This window comes from Lichenostomus cassidix, chromosome 11 (assembly GCF_008360975.1).
Source record: "Lichenostomus cassidix isolate B80296 chromosome 11, HeHo_3.0, whole genome shotgun sequence".
NCBI classification, from domain to species: Eukaryota; Metazoa; Chordata; class Aves; order Passeriformes; family Meliphagidae; genus Lichenostomus; species Lichenostomus cassidix.
Genome location: NC_139492.1, coordinates 10,886,088 through 10,909,759, shown reverse-complemented (window position 1 = coordinate 10,909,759; position 23,672 = coordinate 10,886,088). Strand labels below are relative to the sequence as shown.

Sequence of the window (23,672 nt, the reverse complement as noted above, 5' to 3'; positions counted from 1 at the left end):
ACAAAGTAGATAAAAACGGAGTCATATTGGACGAATACCCAAGAATACAAGTCTTAAAATAAAAACCAAGGAAAAAGAAAGATGATTCCTAATTAGAGCTTGGAAAGTGAGGGGAAAACAAATGCTCAAACTAACCTTGAAGTTAGTAGGGAAACCAGTGTGTTCATTGTTGAAATTATTTCCTGTGATTATGAAACATGTTTTCTAAGTAATAATTAAACTGAGATCACCTAATGAAAAGCCAAGGACCAGAATTTACTTGGGAACAAACAGCTCTGTGTTTATGCTGGCTGCAGCTTCATTTCAGACTTAATCCACCATTGCTGTTCACTTTGTGCTAGAAGTAAAAAAGTATGGGAGTGGAAAACCTTCTGTAGTTTTGGGGTTTTTTAGCCTTTCCACTGAACATACATAGCGATTAAATATTGAAAAGCAATGAAAATGTTCATTGCTTCTGAAGATACACCTGGAACCTTTTGTAAACCATGTTGTTTAAACTTTCCATAGTGTTTCGCTAATTTACGATGCTTATTTTCCATGTGAACTGTTAGTTTGGCCATAGTAAATATGTGTGTGTTCTCTTATTTGAACACTCACAAAGACAAGCAAATGAAATACCAGGGTTTCAACCATTATATTCTCACCAATAGTATTCTCATCAGGTGACCAATATATTTGATGTTATTTTGCTGTAAAATAACTCTTATCTATTGTATAAAGACTAAAATCTTTTTCTTAATTTATTTGTAACATGGCAGAAGCAGCTTGTATGCTGGAACATTTACCTCATTTTCTGTTGCAGATGAGAGACTCTATGAAATACGTATTTTGGGACAGCTCTCTATGAGTTTCTTGGATAGTTGGTCAATTTTCTACAATATGCCACTGTAAACATATTTAAAGAAGTGTATTTGGCACATTTCAAATACAGAAAAATATTTTTACACCCTTTAGTTAGAAACAAATCTGATGAATTGGTACTGTGATTTACAGTGTAATGTTTAAATCCAAACAGAGAAATAATTGGTGCTTTTTCATTAAAGTTTAACTAATTTATTCAGCACAATGGTGGAACTTAACATTTTCTGATAGGTTCTAACACTACTTACAGATAAAGCTACCAGATTTTGGATATCGTTTTGTTTTTTGTTTTTTTGATTTTTTTAAGGGCAAAAAGGATTTGTTCAATTCCCTTATTTTTAGCATTGGATGACTTATTAAAGCATAAAGGTTTTGCATGTCAGACAGCTTTGACTGATTTGTAGGTTGTTCTCCACAGCTAATTTCTTTGAATAAAAATAAGGGAAGAAACATTTTACAGTTGTAAATTGTTTATGTTAAATCATTTATTGTTGTCATCTGCAAATGGCATCTCTGCTTTGTGTAGTTTACCATTGTCAGTTGGTTTAAATGTTGGATATTGTATTTCTGTTTCTCATTTAAAAATGTAAAATGTGTATGATAATCAGGAATTTGCAATAGCAAGGTAACTGTAGAGGAGCTCCCTAACACTAGTGAACGATACTGTCTGCTGTAAGGTATTTGAGACCTATTACTGATATTTCAGACAGTGTTGCTTTCTGAGTTTTGTATTGAGAATATGGGCATTGCTAGTGATTTGATCCTGAAGTTACACACACTGGTGCACACCATTCACTCAGGTGCTGGGGTTTTGTTTCTGACAGAAAGCTGATCATCACACTGGGCAAAAAGCAGAAAAGGAAAAATGAATCTTCAGATGAATTGTCTGATGCTAAGCAGACTCCACAGCGGCCACTGAAAGATGAAGACTCACAGGTAAGTAGTCAGTATTCTTCCTTTATAAATTTCTATATGTTATTTCTACAGATCTTTTTTCCTCTCTCTCCAGAAAGTTACGCTTCCTTTGACACACTGACAGTTACTCTCACACTTCTGTGTATCTCATGTGTAGAACCTTTCATCATCAACCACATTTCTCAGTTGAAAATCAGAAAATCCTACAGGGTAGAATCCCCTTTCTGTAATGGGACATCAACACCCTGCTTGTATCTGTGTAATTTCAGATGAACGGTACAGAAGCCCATAGATTTGAGACTGTAAATACTTACACAGAGCTGGCAGTTAGACCTGATCCTTACTTTGACTGAGTGAAAATGCAGAGATTGCCTGATAGAAGGGACATTCATCAGTGAAACTGGCTCTCTGAGAACTTTTTAAAGGGTTGTTTGGAGCTTTAATGTGTTTTTTTCCTGAGCTCTGCTTCAGTAGAAACTTAAAGAAGAGATTTCTTGCAGTGCTGGATCTGAAGGCAGCAATGATCAATATGCTGATAGGCTCTAGTTGCTTGTGGAATACTTCTGAAGGAAGTGCCAGATGAAGAATTGAAGTGGTCGAGTCATTCCCTTGAGGAATAGCTGTCTTGTAACTTACTTTCTGCAGTTTTTTCATAGATTGCCTTGGAATAATAGTAGCATAGCTAGTTATTTCTAAAAGTTGTACACGAAGCATAAAATGTTGATAAGAGATCATATTCTATTTGTGTTTATTAGTAACAGAATTATAACTTCTTGCTTTAGGGCAATTTGCAGTAAAGTAAGGTTATGTGCTGGAAATGCACAGGTTTTATCCTGTGGCAGTTTCATCCACAGACACAATATCAGTATTCAAAATAAGGTGCTGTTGAGTAAAAATTAATTGCATTAGTTGATGATAGTTGTCAAAAAACAATTATGAGATACTGAATTGCCCTCTGGTATTTCACAGATAATATTGCTGGAGGGGGAAAGAGATCAGAAGCCATTTCCCAGAATGACTTTTCATTAACCGAAGTGATAGCTTGTCTTAGGTAAAGGTTACCTGGAAGGAGCTGTAACTTCTCAGTAGTTGTCAGATAGACATAAATTTGTAGGCCAACAAATAGAATATAAAAGACTGAAGATCAGTCCTTTCCTGGATGTATCATGAAATCATGTGCTCGTGGTGTGAAGGGAAAAGAGGATAGAGATGATAAGGGATTGTGTGAGAGAGAAAGAGAACTTCTACTGCAGAATGTCACATCATTGCACTGCTCTCTTTGAAGGAACAGGGGAGAAGCAGGAAAGACATAAATTGCTTTACTTCATTAATTCATTTTCTCTTTAGTTTTCAAACATGTTCATGATTTCATTTTCAAAGAGCTGTTTCTAATTTCTGTTGCAAATACCTGTTTCGAAGCTCTGGGGGGGCAATTTTAGGTCTTTTTTTCCCCCAAATTAATTTTGCATGCTTAGTCTCACAGTAAGTGACTTCCTTAAATACATTGATTATTTTTATTTTTGATGTATGGTACTACTTCATTTTGTGTCTTAGAGCATTTGTTTATGGCCATGGTTCTCAGCTCAGGGAAATACAAAAGTTTTATTCGAAACAGCTCAGATTATATATTGTGTTGGAGAACATATGTTGATGTTTTGCTAATCACTTCATACTTTAGGAAAAGACATAGTGAGAAGAATTGAAAATGCCAGTTACATAATTTTGCATTGCTCATATTACCTGGATTTTTTTTTTTAAACCTGCTTCTGTCAGCAAGCTATTATTGATTTAACTATAATGTGACCTTAGTGTGTCTTTCAATTAGAAATTTCTTTTGGTGCTAGCACCCAATCCAGTACACACCTAACTCTTTAGGGAAGAACATCTAATCTGCATAACTGTGGGAAGGTCATGAAGTAGTTTCATTTTTGCAGCTTCTCGACAGAGATGGTCATGCCCATTCTTTGACTTGTATTGTGTATGTAGGTTGCTACTCTGTACTTTTAATGTAGTTGTTGAAGTACAGCTAAGTCTTTTACCAGATACCAGCCAGACCAAGGCCTGAACTAACAATCAGGAAGAAAAGTTCCTGTGCTGCAATCTCACTGTTACTTAATATCTGCTCTGCAGAAGCCAGTTTGACCACGGGATTCTGGGTTTTGTCCTGTTCACAACTTGTTCTCCCAACTGAGTGCTGCAATGCATTGCAACCTGCAATGGATTTTCCTGTGCACAAAAATACCCTTTACTGTGTAGCTCAATATAATAAATTTGTTTTGTAGAGACTGTTTTATTTTGCTGATTTTATTTTTGTGATGATCAGTTCTCTAAAGCAGATTATAGTGTTTTCCATGTTAGCTGACTAGTTTGATACTGCTGTTTTTATCCAGCGAATCCAATTGACAAATTAATCTTACAGTTAAATAGAGTGTCTCATATGTTGGTACTGAGGGGTTGGAAAGGTTATGCAATATCCTAATAATCTTAAGTATTTGAAACTGTGAGCGAGATGGAATTATTGTCTTTGACTGAACATTATTTCTTCAGCTGCAATTTGTTGTCCTCAGGTTCTTGCAGAAACCAGAATGAAAGGTTAGAGACAGAAACTGCAAAGTAAGCCAAATAATGCTGTTAAACAATTCTTGATTAAGGTGGAGGGGAAAATACAGACATTAACAAAGGAACTGACTTTCTTAGCCGTCATGTCAGACTTCATCAGCAATCTGACCGATATGATGTAGTGAAAATCTTCATAATTTTTTGTATAGCACTGTTGCTTAGTAGAGGCACCTCAGCTTATTTTATATCTTTCCCTCTGATTCTGGAGTTGGACAGTAACACTCTGCAGTTGCACTGCATTAGGAAATTGTTGTTGAAATACTGATGCTCGTGGGAGATCTGTTATATATCAGCTTTCCTCCCATACCCTGAAAAGAGTGTTTTGTGTTTGCTTTTGAACCCTAAAAATAAAAGTGTCATGGTTCTATGAAACAGAAAATAAATATTTAATTGATTGAACATAAATGAATCACAAAGGTACAGTACTTCACATTTTCAATCAGATGTTGGCTGTTGGTTTTAAATACAGCTGAAGTACTGCTTAAAGCATCCCAGAACATGCAGCTCATGGTAGGGGAAATTTTGGGCAAAATCTCTTTCTTCTTTCTCCTGCATGGCAGAAGAGAAGATCCAATCGTCAAGTGAAAAGGAAAAAATATGCTGAAGAAGGGGAAGGGAAACAATCAGAAGAAGAGGCAGCTAAAGTTTCTGTAAAAATCAAAAAGAATTCTGCCCCTTTACCTGCTGAACAGCCTTTACAATTATTTGTGGTAAGTAAAAATTGGCTTGGTCTGAACTTTCTATTTGTCTCAAGTAGTTCAGGGAATAAAGCTCATAATTTGGAATACATTATTATTTCTAAGCCACAGTTTAGTGTGATATTTTGCTAAGATCTTGAAAACTGCAAGAAATTACTACTTACTATTTTTGTTCTGTTACAAACATTTGTTGACTTAATTGAAGTTAAGAATGAGACTAAGGATGGGTATATCTCAATTTTTTTATGTGGCACAGATATATGCAAAAGCTCTGTTCTAATGTTACCATGACTTACCGAAGCATAAAATTATTTGGGGGATCTGTGTTTACTGAAATATTTAAAAAGGACACTCCTCTCCCCAAAACCCTTTCAGGTTTACACTTCACTGTTCAGCCTGTAGACTCAAACTTACTGTCGAGCCATTCGAGGTAAACAGAGTGGCAGGGAAGAAACAGGAAAAAAGTGTTCATGAGATTCTTGAACGAGTGCCAGAAGTTGTAAGGGAAGGAGAAAGATGGTATAATTGGGAGCAAATCATACAAGAGGGAAGGTGACTTAGTATTGCTAGCAGCTTTTACAGATCATCTCCTTATCTCTGGAGCCACAGCCCCAGTTGTGGCAGAGCCATGTAATCCCATCTGTGTCTCATCTAAGCCCTGCTAGAATTCCCTGCCACGACCTTCTCTCTCTGATTCCACAGCATGTTTGTCACCTGTGTGCAGAGTAGATGTATCAGATTGAGTTTGTCACGTGCTGGGTTTCTTCCCTCTTTTTTTCCCCTGCCTGTCAGAGTTCTTCTCCAGTTCTGTATAACAAAATTCTGGGTTTGTCCAGTGCATCAGCTTAACTCAGCAGGGCATTCACAGTGTCTGTGAAAGCATCAGAAACCCCAGTGGTTGCACTGTAATTGTGTTTGGCAAGTGTGCAGTGCAGCTGATGCTGTTTGGAAGTGCCAGACTTCCTGTACTTCTGCATGTAATCCTTTCTGGGCAGAGACATGGATTTTACATTTTACTCCCAGCCTGTTAGGAAATGCTACTGGTGGAGGTTAAATTCACCTTTATTGCTCATCTTCTGACAAGCCACTTGTGGTTGAAGGTTTTAAGCCTGGGAGAGAAAGGGCTTTTGTTGCAGTTTTATAATACTGTTGTTTTCCTGTGTTTATAGGAAAATCCAAGTGAAGAAGATGCAGCAATTGTAGACAAAATCTTATCCTCCAGGGTAATAAAGAAAGAAGTAAGTGGTTGTCATACAATAAAATAGTTTATTTGAAAAAGGGGTTTGCATCTATCATTTTACATTTCCCCTGAATTTGCTTTCCTAGATATCTGCTGGGATGACAGTAGACACAGAAGAGTTTTTTGTAAAATACAAGAACTAGTAAGTATTAAAAAGCTGTTTCATTGGATGTGTTGACTGAACTGTTACGTATCATATTTATATACTCAAGTTTTGTACTGTTTGAAGGTTGTTTTGTCATCTAATGAGATTTTTTTACCAATTTAATCTGTAATTGCTAAGAATCTGCAATATATTGATAGTAATAATTTTAAAACTATCAGTATTGTGAAACCAGCACTGTCCAATAAGCTTTTATTTGCCAAAGAACAGAATTTTTTAGAGAAGATACTTATTAAATTAGAAGATATATTTATTAAATACAACAGGACTACATGCCTGAGGCAAATTTTAATTTCATGAATTTAAATCAGAGGTGTTTTGTGAACCTAGATTTACAGTGTTATGCATTTAGCAGAGGTTGATGTAGTAGTCGGTCTTATTTTTTCAAAAAGAAAGAAAAAAACTTGTGATAGAAGTGATGGTATATCAAAAGGAAATAAAAAAAAGACTGAAGGAAAAAAATAACTGTTTCCATATTTTCTTATTTTAAATTTCATATATATTTTCCTGTCATTACTCTATTCTTTATGCTGAAAATCCAAGCACACTTTTAATTTTACATATGTGAATAATTTAATCAGATTTTTGCTAATTTTTGTGGGGGTTTTTTTGAGCTCTGGTTCCACATGTTGTTGAAAACCATTTACTTCTTGTTTTTTTGAAAGGATAAAGTCTGTCTTTTCATCTGAGAGTGAGTAATCCCCAGCAGTTCTTTATTTCTAGCATATCTTTAGAAAGCCTAAAAAATGATGAAAATACGCTAAAAAAGGGGTGTGAGGGAGAAATAGGTGTGCTTCTGTAATGCAGTTTCAGAAGGGCTCTGCTCTCTTGGGGGGCAGTCAGATGCTGTAGGTGCTGATGGTTCCTCCTCCTTGACTCAGAGCTTCTCTCCCAGCCCAATCCAGAGGTTGCTTTCTGCTGCTCCTCACTGAGCTGTCAGTGGGCTGAGCTCTGTAGTCCAGCAGTGCCTGGGAAGAGGTCACAGGAGGTACCTGGAAAAATGAGATCCAATATGTTAAGTAACTGATATCTCTAGGTGTTTTCTGATAGAGGTGTCAGATTTTAAACTTGTTTAAGTTCACTTGAAATAAGCTTGTTTCTCTTCTTAGGACACATGAAAGGAATTTGTGAATCTATAGAGTTAGATAGATTCCAACTCCAAAATAATGACTTAACTAGGTGCTGCAAGATGATTATCTGGAAGAATAAATTTTTGATCTTTAGAAGGGATTCTGTTACTTTAACTGTATATTAAAAATAGATAGTAATCTTTTGCTTTCACCAATGTGTTAATGTCAATCTCTGTGATTTTAGCTCATATCTCCACTGTGAGTGGGCCACAGAACAACAGCTTTTAAAAGATAAAAGAATCCAGCAGAAAATAAAGCGATTCAAAGTAAGGAAAGCACAAAGAGCTCACTTTTTTGCAGATGTGAGTATGAAATAAAAATCAAATAAGCTTTTTTTTCTTGTAAAATTGTGATTAGTAGTTTGCTTTTATATAAAAGAGCTGGTTGTTAAGAACTAAAAATGAGCGATTGGTGTTGGTTGCAGCAGGGGGGTGGGTTATTTGATGTAATTTTAAGAGCAAGTCTTCTGGAGTCGCTGAACTAACTTGACTTATATGGTTTAAAAGTGGAATTGGTTGAATAACTGCTTAGAAGTGGTAAGGAGGGAAGGATTATGTTAGTATGGCTAGTTTCTCTAGGACTTCCACAAGACAGCATTTCATCCCAGAATGACTGGATCTAGTGTCAGCTCCCTCTTCAGTGAGTGAAGAGAAACAAGGGGGTGTGTGTGCAGGGGGCTGGTGTGGAACTTAAGGTCTGTGCAAAAGCCTCAATAATTTCCAACTACCAAATTCATTTTGTGTATGATGAGACCAAGTCTTAGCAAATACCAGCTATTTTTGCCTCTCTACTGATCTGATTAATCTTTCACTGCAGATGGAAGAGGAACCTTTTAATCCTGACTATGTGGAAGTAGACCGGGTATTAGAAGTGTCTCTTTGTGAAGATAAAGACACTGGTGAGGTAAGTATGTCTTAAAGCAAGTGAGGAAGATGCACCTCCAAACGGTGTTTGACAATTACAGTTTTATCAGATTTCAGAGAAACACTTCATTGATTTTAAAGCTTCAATAATATTTTTAATGAGACATGACAATTGTGTAATTTCCTGTGCTAGCTGAGGATTTGAAAGAGAAATCAGTATTTAATAGCTTATATTTTTATTAGTATTATTAGGTCATAGTAGAGAAAACTTAGATATTGACTGACATAAATGTGAAGTTCAATAATTGTCTTTTGAGTTCCATCAAAAGGCTGATCTCATATACTGTCCTGTCTCTCTGATAGTGGCATGGTGTCACTGGTAATAAAAGCTTTAGGCAACCAGTGATTTACAAGTGCTTTGATAGACACCAGTGAACCTTTCCCTCTGTATTTATCAAAACTCTTGTTTTAATTTAAAGTACCTCTTCTGGAAAGCTATTACAGAATGAAAACAGGAGATTAAAAAAAGAAAAAGAAAACAGAAAAGCGAGTCAAGGAAGTAAATTGCCAAAATTCAGAAAGAATCTGAGACAAGAGGAGATCAAAGACTGAGAAGAAAGTTGTTGATTAAGGCTATTGGACTATTTATGATGCTTATTCTGCTTGTGTAGATAGCAAAATGAGCAGCCTTTTACCCAGTGATTTCTGCATTTATCTTCCTAAAGAAGTGTTGAGGGTTAAAATGACTTTTCATTGTATGCAGCAGATTTGTCATTATGAAGCTATTAGAAAAAATGTGTTGTCATAAGACTTTCCCCTCAGCTTCTGAAAGGATGACTCTTCATTTGGTTCTTAAATATTTATGTACTGAATCTAAATAAGATAATCTGCTTGGGTACCATTTTTTAATATATGTTGCTTATCAAGCCTGTAAAGCTTTCTGTTTTGTTGATAAGACCTCTGGTTTAGGAGCTCTAAAGCTCTTTGGTTTAGGCCTTGGTAGCCTGATTTGGAGAGTGGAGGAAATGAACTGGGTAGGACCTCTGTAGTTAGTTCTGCCACCCTGCCCCATTTCCACAAATACCATACATGCTGTAATTTATCTTTCCTGAGACTAAAACAAGATTTACATTGTGGGTAAGTGGGACTGAAAAGTATTCCAGGGGTCTACAAAAGGTGGCTGAGTGTGAGGAGCCAACGATAAGCAGGTACATAACAGGAATCTACATTGAACATTAAAAAAAATTGTCAGAAGTGTGCTTTTGATTCCAGCTCTTGTGTTAGCAAGCTACTCCAATAGTAAGGCATATTAACAGTCTGTATACTAAATTAAAAACTGATAACATTCAGAATTTTCTTCTGCAGCCTGTTATTTACTATTTAGTAAAATGGTGTTCATTGCCATATGAAGACAGTACGTGGGAGCTGAAAGAAGATGTAGATCAAGCAAAAATAGAAGAATTTGAACAATTGCAAGCTTCCAGGCCTGATTCAAGGAGATTGGTAAAATTATATCTAATTTACTTGTCTGTCTTGGTAAATCTGATTTGGTTTTCCCACCTTTAAACTCCTGTGTTAAAACACATTCCTACTGACATTCTGTGTAAGGGATCTGTGTGCCTTGTTACCCAGGAAAAATAAAATATTCAGGTAGGCATAGATAAATATTCGTATTCTAGTTTTTACTCTAAAAAAACCAAACATTTTGGCTTTGGAAAAAAACTGAAGTGCTGTGGCTTTTTGAGCTTCTAACTGAGAAATGAGCCACACGTTGAGACTGACTATCACAGAATCTGAGCACCTTTTAAAATGAGCAGAAACCAGGATGACGTATTAACACCCCTTCATGGAGAAGAGAGTTAAATCTTGTGCTTCAGCACTGAAGAAAGTTGGCAAATGAGATCTGTCAAACAGATTCTGTAATTTCTTCCTGCTTTTATTTTTCTCCTTGTCCTTAAAGAGCTAGTTGAAAGGAAGAAAAATATGTGTAATAAGGAAACATGTTTTATCTTTAAATTATCAATCTTCTGTCTCCTAGAGCAGGAGAAAGCAAAATAGTTCTATTTCAAGTCCTGTATGTCATTGTCAGAGTAGGACATGTGTCCTGCGTGGTGTAGTACAACACTTGTTCTAACTTACTTCTTTTACATAACTAAATATGCACAGTGTTTTAATTTGGAGGCTTTGGAATTTATTTTAATGGTTTTTCCATCTACAGATAATGACAGTAGTCACGATTAACATCTTCATATTATATTGAGTTCATTTTTGTAGTATTTATTTAAAATCCTGACATTTTGGCATGTGGGAAGAAGAGCTTTTATACCTCTGTTACCATATTTGGCCGTGAGAGAAAAAGATGATTAAAGCGCAACTGTACAACTGACAGTCATCTCAGCATCAGCAACAAGTATTTTTGCTTTAGGCTCCAGCAGCTACAAGAAATTATTTGCTGACTGCAGCCCTGCAAGCAGGAGCGTGGCTGCTCTGGGTGTGGGGGAGTGGACAGATGGCAGCTGGTGGGAGAGGGGAGGAAGGCACAGCTGCTGGGGAGGGACAGCTCCTGCTGTGCCCAGACCTGAGCTCAGGTGGAGCTGACGCTGCCAGTGGAGAGAGAGAAATTCACATGGAGAATTCAGAGCTGCCAGATAAGGCCACATGAGTCTCGAGTGAATGCAAGCTTTTATAAATGCTGTGAAATGGGGAGGGAGAGGGGGGAAGTACAGCTGGTGAGAAAAGCTCTAACTAAAATTACTTCACTTGAATGTGTGAGTTTGTTCACGGTGGGATGCAGGAGCTATCAGAAGAGTTTTCTGCTGGAATCCTACCTAGAATCAGTCAAAAACTGCATGATTTCACTACTAAGTTGCCTGCTAAGATAGAGGCCAGGCTGTTCAGGCTCCAGGCTTGGGAACTTGTGTGTGTGTATATGTAAATATTTTATATGTAGCCTCTCAGCTTTCCTTAGCTTGCTCAGGTCCTGAAGGTGATACACCTTGGTACTGTCTTGGCCTTTGGGGCATGACCCTAGGGATGCTGGTGCTGTCTTTGATCTGCTCCCTTGGTGAAACCTATTCAGGAAACTAAAGTTTTACTCTTTTGTATTCCTGGCCTTGGCTTCCTGCATTGGCTGTGAGATGGAGGGATCAGCAGTGACCAGGGCGAGTGCAGAAGGGAAAGGGAAAGATCACAGTGACTCTGTAGATGCACAGACTGCTTCAGCATCAGCATCCAGAGCTACTTCAGGCTTTAGGGATGTTGGTAATCCCAGATACTCAGTGGTTTCTCTTGTTGGTCAGTTTCTGTTCTTAGAGCTGCCAAAGTGAAACTTCATGTAGTCTTGAAGTTTCATATATAAATGAATTAGTGTGTCCAATTATTCCTGCCTGAGTATTTGTATTCTATTTTTAGAAACCAGTTGTTTGATTTTATTATAATGTAGTCTTAATTTTAAAAGTAGTGATTCACAGAGAAAAATAAATACAAAATTCAGGTTTCTGCAGACTATTAATTAGTGAGTGATATTAAGAATGATGCTTCACTTTTAAGGCTGAATAATAACCTACTAAATCTAAAGTGATACACTCACAAAATTGTGGGGTTAGATATTTTGGAAAAATAAATTATCTGTGTACTGATCTGCACATGTATTAATCTTTCCTTTAAAGGACCGACCACCTCCAAATGCCTGGAAGAAGATAGAACAGTCCAGGGAATATAAAAATGGCAATCAGCTCAGGGAATATCAACTGGAAGGACTTAACTGGCTCCTGTTCAACTGGTACAATAGGTATATGCATGGAATATTTTTTAATGTAGCTTTTGAACCATATGGAGTGAAGCACTGTTATTGGGGATGAATACTGTTTTAACTAAATTTATTGCAATTTCTCTTTATATTGCTGAACAATGAACAATTTTCTCTCCCTTTGGGTGTGCAAGTATGTTTTTATCAACAAAAATTAACAAAGTTTTAAAACAATGCAACTAACACAACTGAAAATAAATTTTCAATGGCTATGATGAAATTAAAAACAACCAAAATGCAAGCTTTCAGAATTTTTTGAAACTGTGAAACACTTGCATCTTTCTAAGTGATTACTAGAAATAGTATGTATTTCAGACAAAGTTACCTCCCTTTAAAAGTAAGGCTAGTAAATAATTCTATTATCTGTGTTTTAAATTAACTTTTGCTCTTTAATACTATGAGGTATGGACAGGAATACAGTCACTTGGAGATCTTTTCCAGAAAGATGTATTTTCTCTGTATCTACATTGAATTTCTGTAAATGAATCTTCCTGCTTGCTGTATTTCCAAAATGCCAGTTGACGTCCCTTATAGAGGTGACGGCAGCAGGCATAGCATTTTACCATGCATGTTACTGAGCTGCAGAAGGAAATCTGATTTTAATTCTCATTCGAGCAGTGCAGAGCTGTGTGACATCTGCAAATAGAGTGAAGGCCTGGAATGTATGGCTAAGGGCAAGCATGGAGTGGTACTTTATGCTATAATTTAGTTATATGCATCTGTCTAGTTCTGGAATCAAAAAGGGAAAACGGTTAATGATGCTGTAATGCACTCCTTTCATGTGAGTGTAGCTGGGATACTTCCCATCTGTGATTTCTAGGGAATCTTCATTAATTTCTAGCAGTTTTGTCAAGGTGAATGTGCATGTACAAAACCTGCCTAATTTGAATTCTTTTAATTAGGGCACAGGTAGTCCCAAAAGAATACTTTTGGAATATTTTTTGTAGGAGAACTTCAGGGAACATTCCATTCTCAGGTTTTTCCAATGCTAAACTTGATGAAAAGCTTTACAAAAAGGTTTTGTGAGCATTCTTTCACCTTAACCAGGGAATGCTTGCAAGGATCTTTTTACAGTGCCTCAGTTTTGACTGTTGCTGTAAACTGATATATTTGAGCTTTATTTTTGTAAATTGTTCATTTTAGTGATAGCTTTAGGGTCTGTACTTTCTTCGATGATATTAACAAATAAATGTTTGCTTTCAGGCGAAATTGCATTTTAGCAGATGAAATGGGCCTTGGTAAAACCATTCAGTCCATTACATTCCTGTATGAAATCCTCCTGACTGGTATAAGAGGCCCTTTCCTGATCATAGCTCCACTTTCCACTATCACAAACTGGGAGAGAGAATTCCGCACGTGGACTGACCTGAATGTTGTGGTGTACCATGGAAGTATGATCAGCAGGCAGATGATTCAGCAGTATGAGATGTACTTCAGGGACTCCCAGGTACTGTAACATCACTTGTGTGCAATAACTCACCCAAAACAGGGTTCAGGTGGCAGTAAAGACAAGGGTACTTGACATTAGCTGTGCATTTATCTCAGTGAAAGTCATTTCACATTCCAGGATGTTCCATATGAGCATCTTTACCATATGTTTACTGGGTAAATCTGGTGGCAGTGTTTGCAGCAAGATGTGTGTTGTTTCACTGTGCTGAGTAATTTTGCAATTGAATAGCAGTGACGCTGATACTCTTGTGGAGATTAAAGCATACACAGATGGTTGCAGTTGGGTCCTGAATTTGAAGAGCAGGGAGAAAAAAATAATACTGATTAAGCTCTGCTACCTTTATATGTAGCTGTTGATTTCCTTTTGATGATGTTAACTGTGTACAGTTTGCTTTTCAGTCTGAAATAGAACCATTAAATGATGTGAAAAAAACTTGAAACGTGACTGTTTTAAAAGGGTGGATTTTTCCTTTTTTATGTATTGTACATAAATATTTTTTTTAATTGTCATGGTATTTCTTGAAAATTGATAAAGCTGAGAACTTTTTATTAATTAGTGTGAAATATCAAAATAGCATCTTGTTTGTCTCATGAGTCTATACTGCCTTGCTGAAGGCCTTATGTATTCTCCTTGTCAGACCAATGGAGTAAGGTGGATAAAGCATTTTCATTTAGTTCTCAGGTGACACTTTGATTACATACTGTATGACTGCTAACTTTATTAACATATATTTTGATTGATTGTAGGATTTTTCTTGTCACTTTTTCAGATCTTCTCTGCGTTAAAAATGGGGTTTTATCTACATGTACCTTTTGAAAAAGTTCTATTAGATGGTTCTATCTGTAATTTAAAAGCAGTTAAAATTTTACTGTTGATTAGATAATACTGGATTTGGTTCCATGAATAATTACTCATTAGTATTATTTAGAGAGTTACAAAGAATAATAAATGTGATGGAAAAGCAATTTATAATGTAAAATCCAGTGTCTGGCTTCTGGCAAAATTTCAGCAACATCTGTAAATTGAGTAGATGGGAGGGAATGTAACAAATTGTATGTGTTGATGAATTTCTAGGGCCGTATTGTTCGAGGTACCTACAGGTTCCAGGCCATTATCACAACTTTTGAAATGATTCTTGGTGGGTGTCCAGAATTAAATGCAATTGAGTGGAGGTGTGTTATTATTGATGAAGCTCACAGGCTGAAGAACAAAAACTGCAAACTCTTGGAAGGACTAAAATTAATGAACCTTGTAAGTAGCTATAATTCACTTTTTGGGGTTGATTTTTGCTCAGTATTAGTATGATAGTAAATGAAAAATTTGCTTTACATGCTAAAAAAGACCTCTCAAGCAGTCTTTCTTGAGATACAGCTATTCCTGATACTCTTCAGACATATGTGGTTTTGATAGCTGAGGCTGGTGTATTTTTGATTAAACAAAATGTGGCAAGTTCTCAGTATAAGCACAATCTATTTCTGATGATACTATTGTATAGTTTGTTTTGTTTTGATTAAGATGAAAATATCCTTCGAAATTTGCTATGTTTTTTGTGCAATGTGTTAAAATGTAGAAAGTATTTTAAGCAAGTTATTTAACAATACAAGCGGTAGTAGAATTTTAAACAGACTTGTTGTCTAGTCCAGTAGTTAAGATTTTATTTTATACAGCTAAAGATTTTTAAAAGCAGATACTATGATGTATCAGATGCATCATGACTACTTCTGCATTTTTTTATTGCTTCATTATTACTTTCCTGTGTGTCCTCAGAAGTCATCTGAATTGCTTTCTGATACATGTTTAGTGTATCAAAATTTAGTACTTTTCACACTATAGAGAGGAAGGACTCGAGGATTATAAATCTAAGTATTACAGGCAAAGTTGAAGTGTTCACTCGTTTCTTCATTACAGATGTAGGAAGAAAAAGTTTAAAGAAAAGCTACTAGCAAATACTTAGTGGTGTTTTTTTTAAGAGATCTACTTATCTGTATTACCTGTTTACTTAGTGACATACAGGACTGGTATTTTCAGGTTTTGATGGTCAGACTCAACCCAAACGTTTTTGCAAATATGTGCAGATTATGTGCATTTTGTTTTCCTTTTCTAGGAGCATAAAGTGCTGTTAACAGGTACCCCACTGCAGAACACGGTAGAAGAATTATTTAGCCTCCTTCATTTTCTGGAACCATTGCGTTTTCCTGCTGAATCTACATTCATGCAAGAGTTTGGAGACCTTAAAACAGAGGAGCAGGTATAAGTTCATCTGAGCTTTAGTGTTTAAGAGGGACTTCCTTTTAACTGAACTACACTATTACCTTTTTATGTTCCTACAAACCATTGTGTTCCCTTTAGGTTCAGAAACTGCAAGCTATCCTGAAACCCATGATGCTCAGGAGATTAAAGGAAGATGTAGAGAAAAAGCTGGCTCCTAAGGAGGAAACCATCATTGAAGTAGAACTAACTAATATTCAGAAGAAATATTACCGAGCAATTTTGGAGAAAAACTTTGCTTTCTTATCCAAAGGAGCAGGGCAGGCAAATGTACCCAATCTGGTTAACACAATGATGGAACTCAGAAAGTGTTGTAACCACCCTTATCTCATCAAAGGTAAATACAGGATAAGAACTGATCTTTTTAAACTTATTTTTTACTTTTATTTAAAATATGTAAGGAGTTTTGTAGTGTTCTTCAATGTTTTCTTCATATTTTCGAAGGATTGGATTAGGTGGAAACATTTTATTGATAGAAGACAAAGTTGTGAGACAGTTGTGTATTTGAGGCCTGAAGCTTTAACTTTTTCTGTAGGATTTCACAGAACATTTAGAAGCAATTATCTCATGGAAATGGTACAGCTTTTTAAAAGCAGTATGCACAAGAACTTCTAGGTCTAAGTTTTAAAATGAATACTTCTTTCAAGTGATATGGTCTCTGTCAGTCTTCATTGTTTTTTTCACTAATAACTAACTAATAACAGTTTTTCCTGACTTGCAAGAAAATACACTTTATGCTCCAAAAGTTTTGGTTGTGGTTTCAGAAAAAGTATTCAAAATATTGGGGTTTTTTTGAAGATTCATATTTATGAAGACTCATTATTATGAAGACTCATAATAATGTGATATTTAAAATATCACAAAGACAAAATAACTTTCTTTTTTTAGTAGGTTTTCTTACATAATATTCAAGAATAAGTATTTCAGTTTTTGAAATTTGGAGGAGGGGGTTCACCTCATTCAAGATATTTTTTCTGTGATGTTCTGCTTAAAAATTTAAGACTTGTTTTCAAGGCTGATAAAAAAAGATGTTCTTGCTTAGATTTCAGGTCCATCCATAACTGTTCTGTCTGCATCAGTGCCCAAAGGGGGATATTTAGAATACAGCATTGATTTTGATAACTTAGATTTGTATGTATGTGAGGCTATTTGTGTAACAAGATATATATCTATATATATATATATATATATATATACAGATAAGGAAATACATTCTTTGATAGGTGCTGAAGAAAAGATCCTTGGAGAGTTTAAAGAAACGTATAATCCAAGTGCTCCTGACTTCCACCTGCAAGCAATGATCCAGTCTGCTGGTAAATTGGTTCTTATTGATAAGCTTCTTCCAAAAATGAAAGCAGGAGGCCACAAGGTTCTTATCTTCTCTCAAATGGTGCGCTGCCTTGATATTTTGGAGGATTACCTTATACATAAAAGGTAAGGTTCATATTCTGTATCTTGTAGTATATTGTTCTCTGTGAGTGCTAGTGCAGGATTAGTGACAGCGGCACACCAAAGCTGGGAGTTCTGTTTCCTTTGTTTGCTAAGCAGTGTGTAACTTTGTATTCTGTGATCATTTGTTCACTGACTAATTAAAAACTGCAGAGAAAAACTAAAGAGAGGCTGTCCAGGTTTTGTAAACCATGTACCTTCAGTTTGTTGCTTTTGCCATTAAGCATTCAATTACGTGTGTACTGTTTATGCATTTTCTGTCAGAAACCAAGTTAGTTCAAGCTCAGCATTGCTTGTCCAAACCCCAGGAAGCACTGAATGTGTTCTTTACTTACATGGTGTTGAACTGGGGCCAGATGGGTCCAAAATACAGCTCCTTACTTACAACAGAATATAAGCACAAAGTGATAACAACTGGAGGTGTGGTATTTATTAATGTAAAAGTGCAAATGTTCTTCCTAACTTTCCTAAATTGACTGCTTTGAATTTAGCAGCAGATCTGAACTGCCAGCCATGAACCTGCCCCTTAGGATGGCTTTTGCCATCACATGTAATTGTACCCTCTGATTGTTACACACTGTCGACTCCATGGAAACTAAATGCTTATTTGAGCATGTGACTAAATAAATGCGTAAAACCTTAAACTTGGTTGCAATTAGTAGTTGCTGTATCAACCTGAAAATCTATAAAAAGGCATAGTTCTTGTTGTTTTACTAGTGTATTTGTTGCAATGTACGTACTGCTTTGAAGTGTGTAATTGTCTTGAACTACGTCATAGTAACACAGAGTTAACGTGTTGGAAAACAAAAATAACTGACGTCAAGCCTTCCTGCAGTGGATACTGGAATACTAGATAGATTATTTTAATACCTCTTTTAGTGATATTTTTATATTAAAGCTGTCTGTTTGAACTGGGAGAGCCACAGTTTCTACATTTTATTTTAAAAGCTTACTTTTACCTTCATAGTAGTACTTAAAATTCAGTATGGAAAATATTTCTTTTTCTGCAACATTGTCACATTTAGATCAGTGAATCATATCTACAGGTGGAATCTTTCAAAATCCATAGAAGTGAAATTTGCTCTGTGCTGCCATTTGATTAGAAATGTTGGAGTGCACACATGATCAGACTTAGCACTTAACAGAATTCAGGCCTGTAGGAGATGGATGGCTGCCTGCCAAAATGCCTGTGGTCCTGTGGATTATCTGCTGTGCCATTTTATAGCTGATGAGAAGAAAAATGATTGTGAGGCTTTTTTATTACTAGATACACATTAAGCATCTCACTCGGTTTACAACATACAGAAGTATTTGCTCCCTTTTTAAGCATTTTACTTGATTTCAGAAGTTTCAAAGCAGTCTTTGTAATTGTCAAAGGTAACAAATGACAGTTTTACTTCAGGCTTTAAAATTCTCTGGGTTTAGTCTAGGAAGCCTTGACAAAGACTTTTACAGGCACTGTCATATCATTTTTGTTCCTTTTCTCTTAATATTTACAGAATCAGTATGCAGTTTGTTCAATGACAGCTCACAAGTTCTGCTTTCTGCTGATTTCTTGGTTGCCCCTAATGTGCTCAGACAATTTGGTATATAATAATAGAATCTACTGCCCTGCTTCTGAGACCCTAGACAGGGATCCAAGGATAATATGTGAAAATCTTGAGTGTCCACACAGGAGTTCATGTTAGGGTGTGTTTTAATGCAGCTGAATGCCATGGCAATACATGTGTAATCAGGTAGTTGCTTAGTGGACAAAATGCAGAAGAATTTGTCATTAAATGCTCAGTGTTTGGACTTGCTGATGTGTGTTAGTACAACAGATATGCAAGTTCTGACATGATTCTTGGTTATATTACTAAAGTTAGTCTGTATCCCTTTTATTCGCCTTAAAGAATCAGCAGGAGATGTGTTCAAATCAGCCCTTAAATTATTTTGACGAGCTGTAATGCTCTGTGTTGTGTCCGTGGCCGTTTGCAGGTACTTGTACGAGCGCATCGACGGGCGAGTGCGTGGGAACCTCCGGCAAGCTGCCATCGACCGCTTCAGCAAGCCAGACTCTGATCGCTTCGTCTTCCTCCTCTGCACCAGGGCTGGGGGCCTGGGCATCAACCTGACTGCAGCAGATACCTGTATCATTTTTGATTCTGACTGGAATCCCCAAAATGACCTGCAGGTGAATTTCTTCGAGGGTGGTAGTGTGGCCTAATTAAACCTTATGGATAGAAATTTTGTCGCTTTGAATATTCCCTCTGTTTGAACACACATAATTTTAAAACATTCATGTTTCTAAGGCATGTGTTTAAAGTTTTTTGATGCCTTTTATTCAGAAGAGATTTCATTTGGTTGGGAACTTTTTCTTTCAAATTGGTTACTTTTGAAAAATACAGCACAGGTAAAGTCAGTGAGTTGATAAAACCCTTAAGAATTGATGACACTGTGAACCTGAGGGCTATATTTTGCATGTACTGACTAATACAGTTTATGGAAATAAGGGTGTTCAGCTGAAACATAATATACAGAAAAGGATTAATATGCATTAAGAAAAAGGAATTAATCAAATCTATGAACTGGATGCTGAAATTAAATCAATTCTCGAGTTGCAGCTCCTTTACCATTTGTATCTGGAGATCAGATAACTTAGAAGCTACCAGGTCTTTTTACCTGTTGTTACTGTGAGGGAAGTACCATTCAGGAGCATTGAGCACAGATCATTCATCTGCTTTTTACTTGCTGCACTGTGTTTATTATTAAACTGTTCACAACGTGGAAAATGTCTGAAAACTTCCATTTGCTTAAATGTGTATTGACTCCTTTTGAGTTCATGCTCCTGGTTTTGGGTTGGGCTACAACAAAAACAATTTTTAAAAGATCAGTATCTTATTCCTAGGTAAGTCTAAATTCTAACTGCCCTCCTCCTTCCCTCCCAAAGGCTCAAGCCCGATGCCACAGGATTGGTCAGAACAAAGCAGTGAAAGTCTACAGACTGATAACACGAAATTCCTATGAGAGAGAAATGTTTGACAGAGCAAGTCTGAAACTGGGACTGGATAAGGCTGTCTTGCAGAGTATGAGTGGAAGAGAAAACAGTGTTGGTGGTGTATGTAGATTTATTTCCTGAAATAACCTTCCTTTTGCTTTTGTAATCATGTGTGAATTACTTTAAATTACAGAAGCTGCCACTTTTCCCTTTTTCTGTCATTTGCATCTCCATTCTGTTTTCTGATGTGGACTAGCAATATAGCTGATACAATTTTAAATATAGTTAGTTAAGCTGATGAATCTTTCACTATTTCTTGCCTCATATAATGTCAAAGTTAAAACAAGGAGAAAAGTCTCCCGTCGTTTCCTTGTCTCCTCTCATATTAATATAACATGTTACTTTACTGTAAGTATGCGCAGGTAATTTTTCTTGAGCATGCTTATCATGGTGTTGAGAATACCAAAGCAAAAGAGAGGCATACTTATTAAAAATGTATACTGTAACCACCTGATTTATTATTTCAGCTGTCAGCTAGAATTTTCTCTTAGCTTTTAATACTCCAGATTTAGGCTTATAAATCATCAGGCACAGTTAGGTTGCAGAAATATGGAGAAGGGAAAGAGGAATAGAAAAGACTTTAGGAGATTTTTTTTCTTGACTGTCTAAACCCTGTTTTATTTGCTCAGATCCAACAACTCTCCAAAAAAGAAATAGAAGACTTGCTTCGAAGAGGTGCCTATGGTGCCATTATGGATGAAGAGGATGAAGGCTCCAAGTTCTGTGAGGAAGACATTGACCAGATTCTGCAGCGAAGGACTAAAACCATCACCATTGAATCAGAGGGAAGAGGCTCCACGTTTGCCAAGGTGCAGAACAGCAAGGTGTTCTGTGACAGTAAAGAACTGTAAATGTGATTGGATGTTGTAGAGCTTAGGCCTTATTTTTAAGTTATGTTTACTTGTGTTTAATGGGGATGTGTGTGTGTGTTAGGTACATATTTGGGGTTCTTGTGTCTGTGTATTTATGTTAACATGCCATAAAAAATCAGATTTGCATGGACAGATGCTGTAAATGCTAGGTGCAAGGAGCATGCTTGAGCAAAGATGAGTAATGGATCTGCTTTGGAAAAGGCTGTGAGATGCAATGAGCTGTATTAACCAAGAATATTAAAACAAATTTGTTTATAGATCTATTTGTATTTAGATGCATTGAGAGTAGAGGAAAATATATATGACAATAAGTAATAAGGTTAAAAACTGTCAAGCTTATTCTAAAGATGCCTAAACAAAGGATATATTTTTAACCTTGAGATCTTTTGGTAAGAATTGAAAAAGCATAATAAGCAACCTCCTAAAATAGCAGTGACTGGAGATGCATATATGTACATGGGAAGGGGGCTGAGAGTGTAAAATACCAAGCAGTAAAACTGAGTTTGGAGTGTGGGCACTTCATGAATGCAATTGTGAGAATTCCAAAAGAAGAAAAAAAGCAAAAGGAAGAGTTAAAATATAGTCAATGTATATTTACATTCTTAAATAGCAATATTGAAAAATATTATTTAATTGTATGTTTATTTAGGTTTTCCTGTATCTTGCTGATTATGGCTTAAATAAGAAGTAGACTTCTAAATATCATCATCACTGTCTTTTTATCAGAAGAGTTAGAAATTTTTATATATATTTACTCTTTTCCCAAATGCAGTGTATCAGGGTTTTTTAAATGCCTTCTGAAATTAGGCTTATTCCATGCACTCAAGCTTTGATTGTTGGCAGCTTAAACGCCCCTTTGAAATTTCCCTCGAGCGAGTACTTCTGCATGAGATGAAATCCCCAAATGCTGATAAGCCTCTTCAAAAGATTCTTTTTTCTTCCATTCGAGTAATTTAGATTCAGACTTAGAAGCAGAAGAATCTTGCTACTTAATGTTCTTCTCTCCTGATGGTGCATAAAAGTTCATTAGATTTTTCTGATATATTATGGATCTGATTTTTAAAAATTAGGAGGGAGGGGAACTTTTGAGTTCCTTTGCAGTGTAAGTAACTTCTAAAGTCTTAACAGCTGCTTGGGAGGTTTTTGATGAAATAAGGTCATGCAATCTTTACAGCACTGAGACAAACTACAAACTTTTGATGTACGAGGTTGGTAAGCTTTAGTTTTATTTATTACAGGCTAGTTTTGTTGCATCTGGAAACAGGACTGATATTTCACTAGATGATCCCAACTTCTGGCAGAAATGGGCCAAAAAAGCAGAAATAGATATTGAAGCTATCAGTGGTAGAGTAAGTACTTTCTTAATATGTGTTTTTTCAAGTATGTGCTTGCTCTTGAATTCTGAAATTGCAGGTGTGGGATTTCTGTTGCATTTCAATTAATATTTCAACAAATCAGACTTGTGTGGCTGATTAGTGCATGAGCAGTCAGCCTGCTGATAGCTGTAGTATTTCCTAGTTCCCAGCTGTCCTGAAAAAAGTTTGGATATCTTTGATTTTGTCAAAGACCTGAAACTGATTGAAAGTGTGGAATTATTCTGATTGCCCCGTTTCTCTGTTTGTAAATTGTGGACTGGAACCTGCAAAATAACTAAGACCTGTATAATTTTTATAATGCTGAAATTTGTGTCCTATACTTGAAGACATTCCCCATGCATTTGATTCAAGAAGGTTTCAGTGCCCCTTTTTTCTCACAAAGTCTGCAGTGTAGTCTGTATAAGTATTCAGCTCAGATGAGATATTCTGTCGTGTTTGTAACCAACATACTGGCATTAGCATATGAAACTCATTTTTTGTTGCCTTAAATACCACAAAATTTTCTACTTGCTCCATGGATGTTGGCTGTGATGTCTTTACAAAACAGCTGTGAATGACACGAGATGGGAATTGTTTCTGAACTGAAGCCCTGTACTTAAGAAAAACTTGCCAGCTGTTTCTCTCATAAGGTTTGTTTGCAATTTTGCAGAACAGCCTGGTTATTGATACCCCAAGAATCAGGAAACAAACCCGGCCCTTCAGTGCTACAAAAGATGAGCTGGCAGAGCTGTCTGAGGTGGAGAGTGAGGGTGATGAAAAACCAAAGCTCCGCAGGCCTTGTGACCGTTCCAATGGCTATGGGAGGACAGAGTGCTTCCGGGTGGAAAAGAACTTGCTGGTCTATGGGTATTGTGTACATCCTTCTTCATTCTATGAAGTGTTTAAAAAACATGTTTTTTCCATGTACTAAGTGTATTTGGGGA

At 36.4% G+C, this 23,672-nt stretch overlaps 1 protein-coding gene across 6 annotated transcripts in view; it reads left to right on the top strand.

Annotated features, from left to right (window-relative positions):
* Nucleotides 1-23,672, top strand: part of CHD9 (chromodomain helicase DNA binding protein 9) — a 69,309-nt gene that overhangs the window by 25,042 nt on the left and 20,595 nt on the right. For all 6 annotated transcript variants that reach the window (XR_014854542.1, XM_085071865.1, XM_085071866.1 and 3 more), the window contains exons 3-20: nt 1,686-1,797; nt 4,956-5,105; nt 6,263-6,331; nt 6,420-6,475; nt 7,811-7,928; nt 8,443-8,529; nt 9,855-9,992; nt 12,158-12,279; nt 13,501-13,744; nt 14,822-14,998; nt 15,852-15,995; nt 16,097-16,352; nt 17,239-17,449; nt 19,442-19,637; nt 20,394-20,561; nt 21,131-21,310; nt 22,612-22,722; nt 23,399-23,595. Coding sequence is in view for 5 of the 6 variants with exons in the window: in XM_085071865.1 (XP_084927991.1) it covers nt 1,686-1,797; nt 4,956-5,105; nt 6,263-6,331; nt 6,420-6,475; nt 7,811-7,928; nt 8,443-8,529; nt 9,855-9,992; nt 12,158-12,279; nt 13,501-13,744; nt 14,822-14,998; nt 15,852-15,995; nt 16,097-16,352; nt 17,239-17,449; nt 19,442-19,637; nt 20,394-20,561; nt 21,131-21,310; nt 22,612-22,722; nt 23,399-23,595 (2,736 nt within the window). In the remaining variant the exon portion in view is untranslated. The remainder of the gene's footprint in view (nt 1-1,685; nt 1,798-4,955; nt 5,106-6,262; nt 6,332-6,419; nt 6,476-7,810; nt 7,929-8,442; nt 8,530-9,854; nt 9,993-12,157; nt 12,280-13,500; nt 13,745-14,821; nt 14,999-15,851; nt 15,996-16,096; nt 16,353-17,238; nt 17,450-19,441; nt 19,638-20,393; nt 20,562-21,130; nt 21,311-22,611; nt 22,723-23,398; nt 23,596-23,672) is intronic.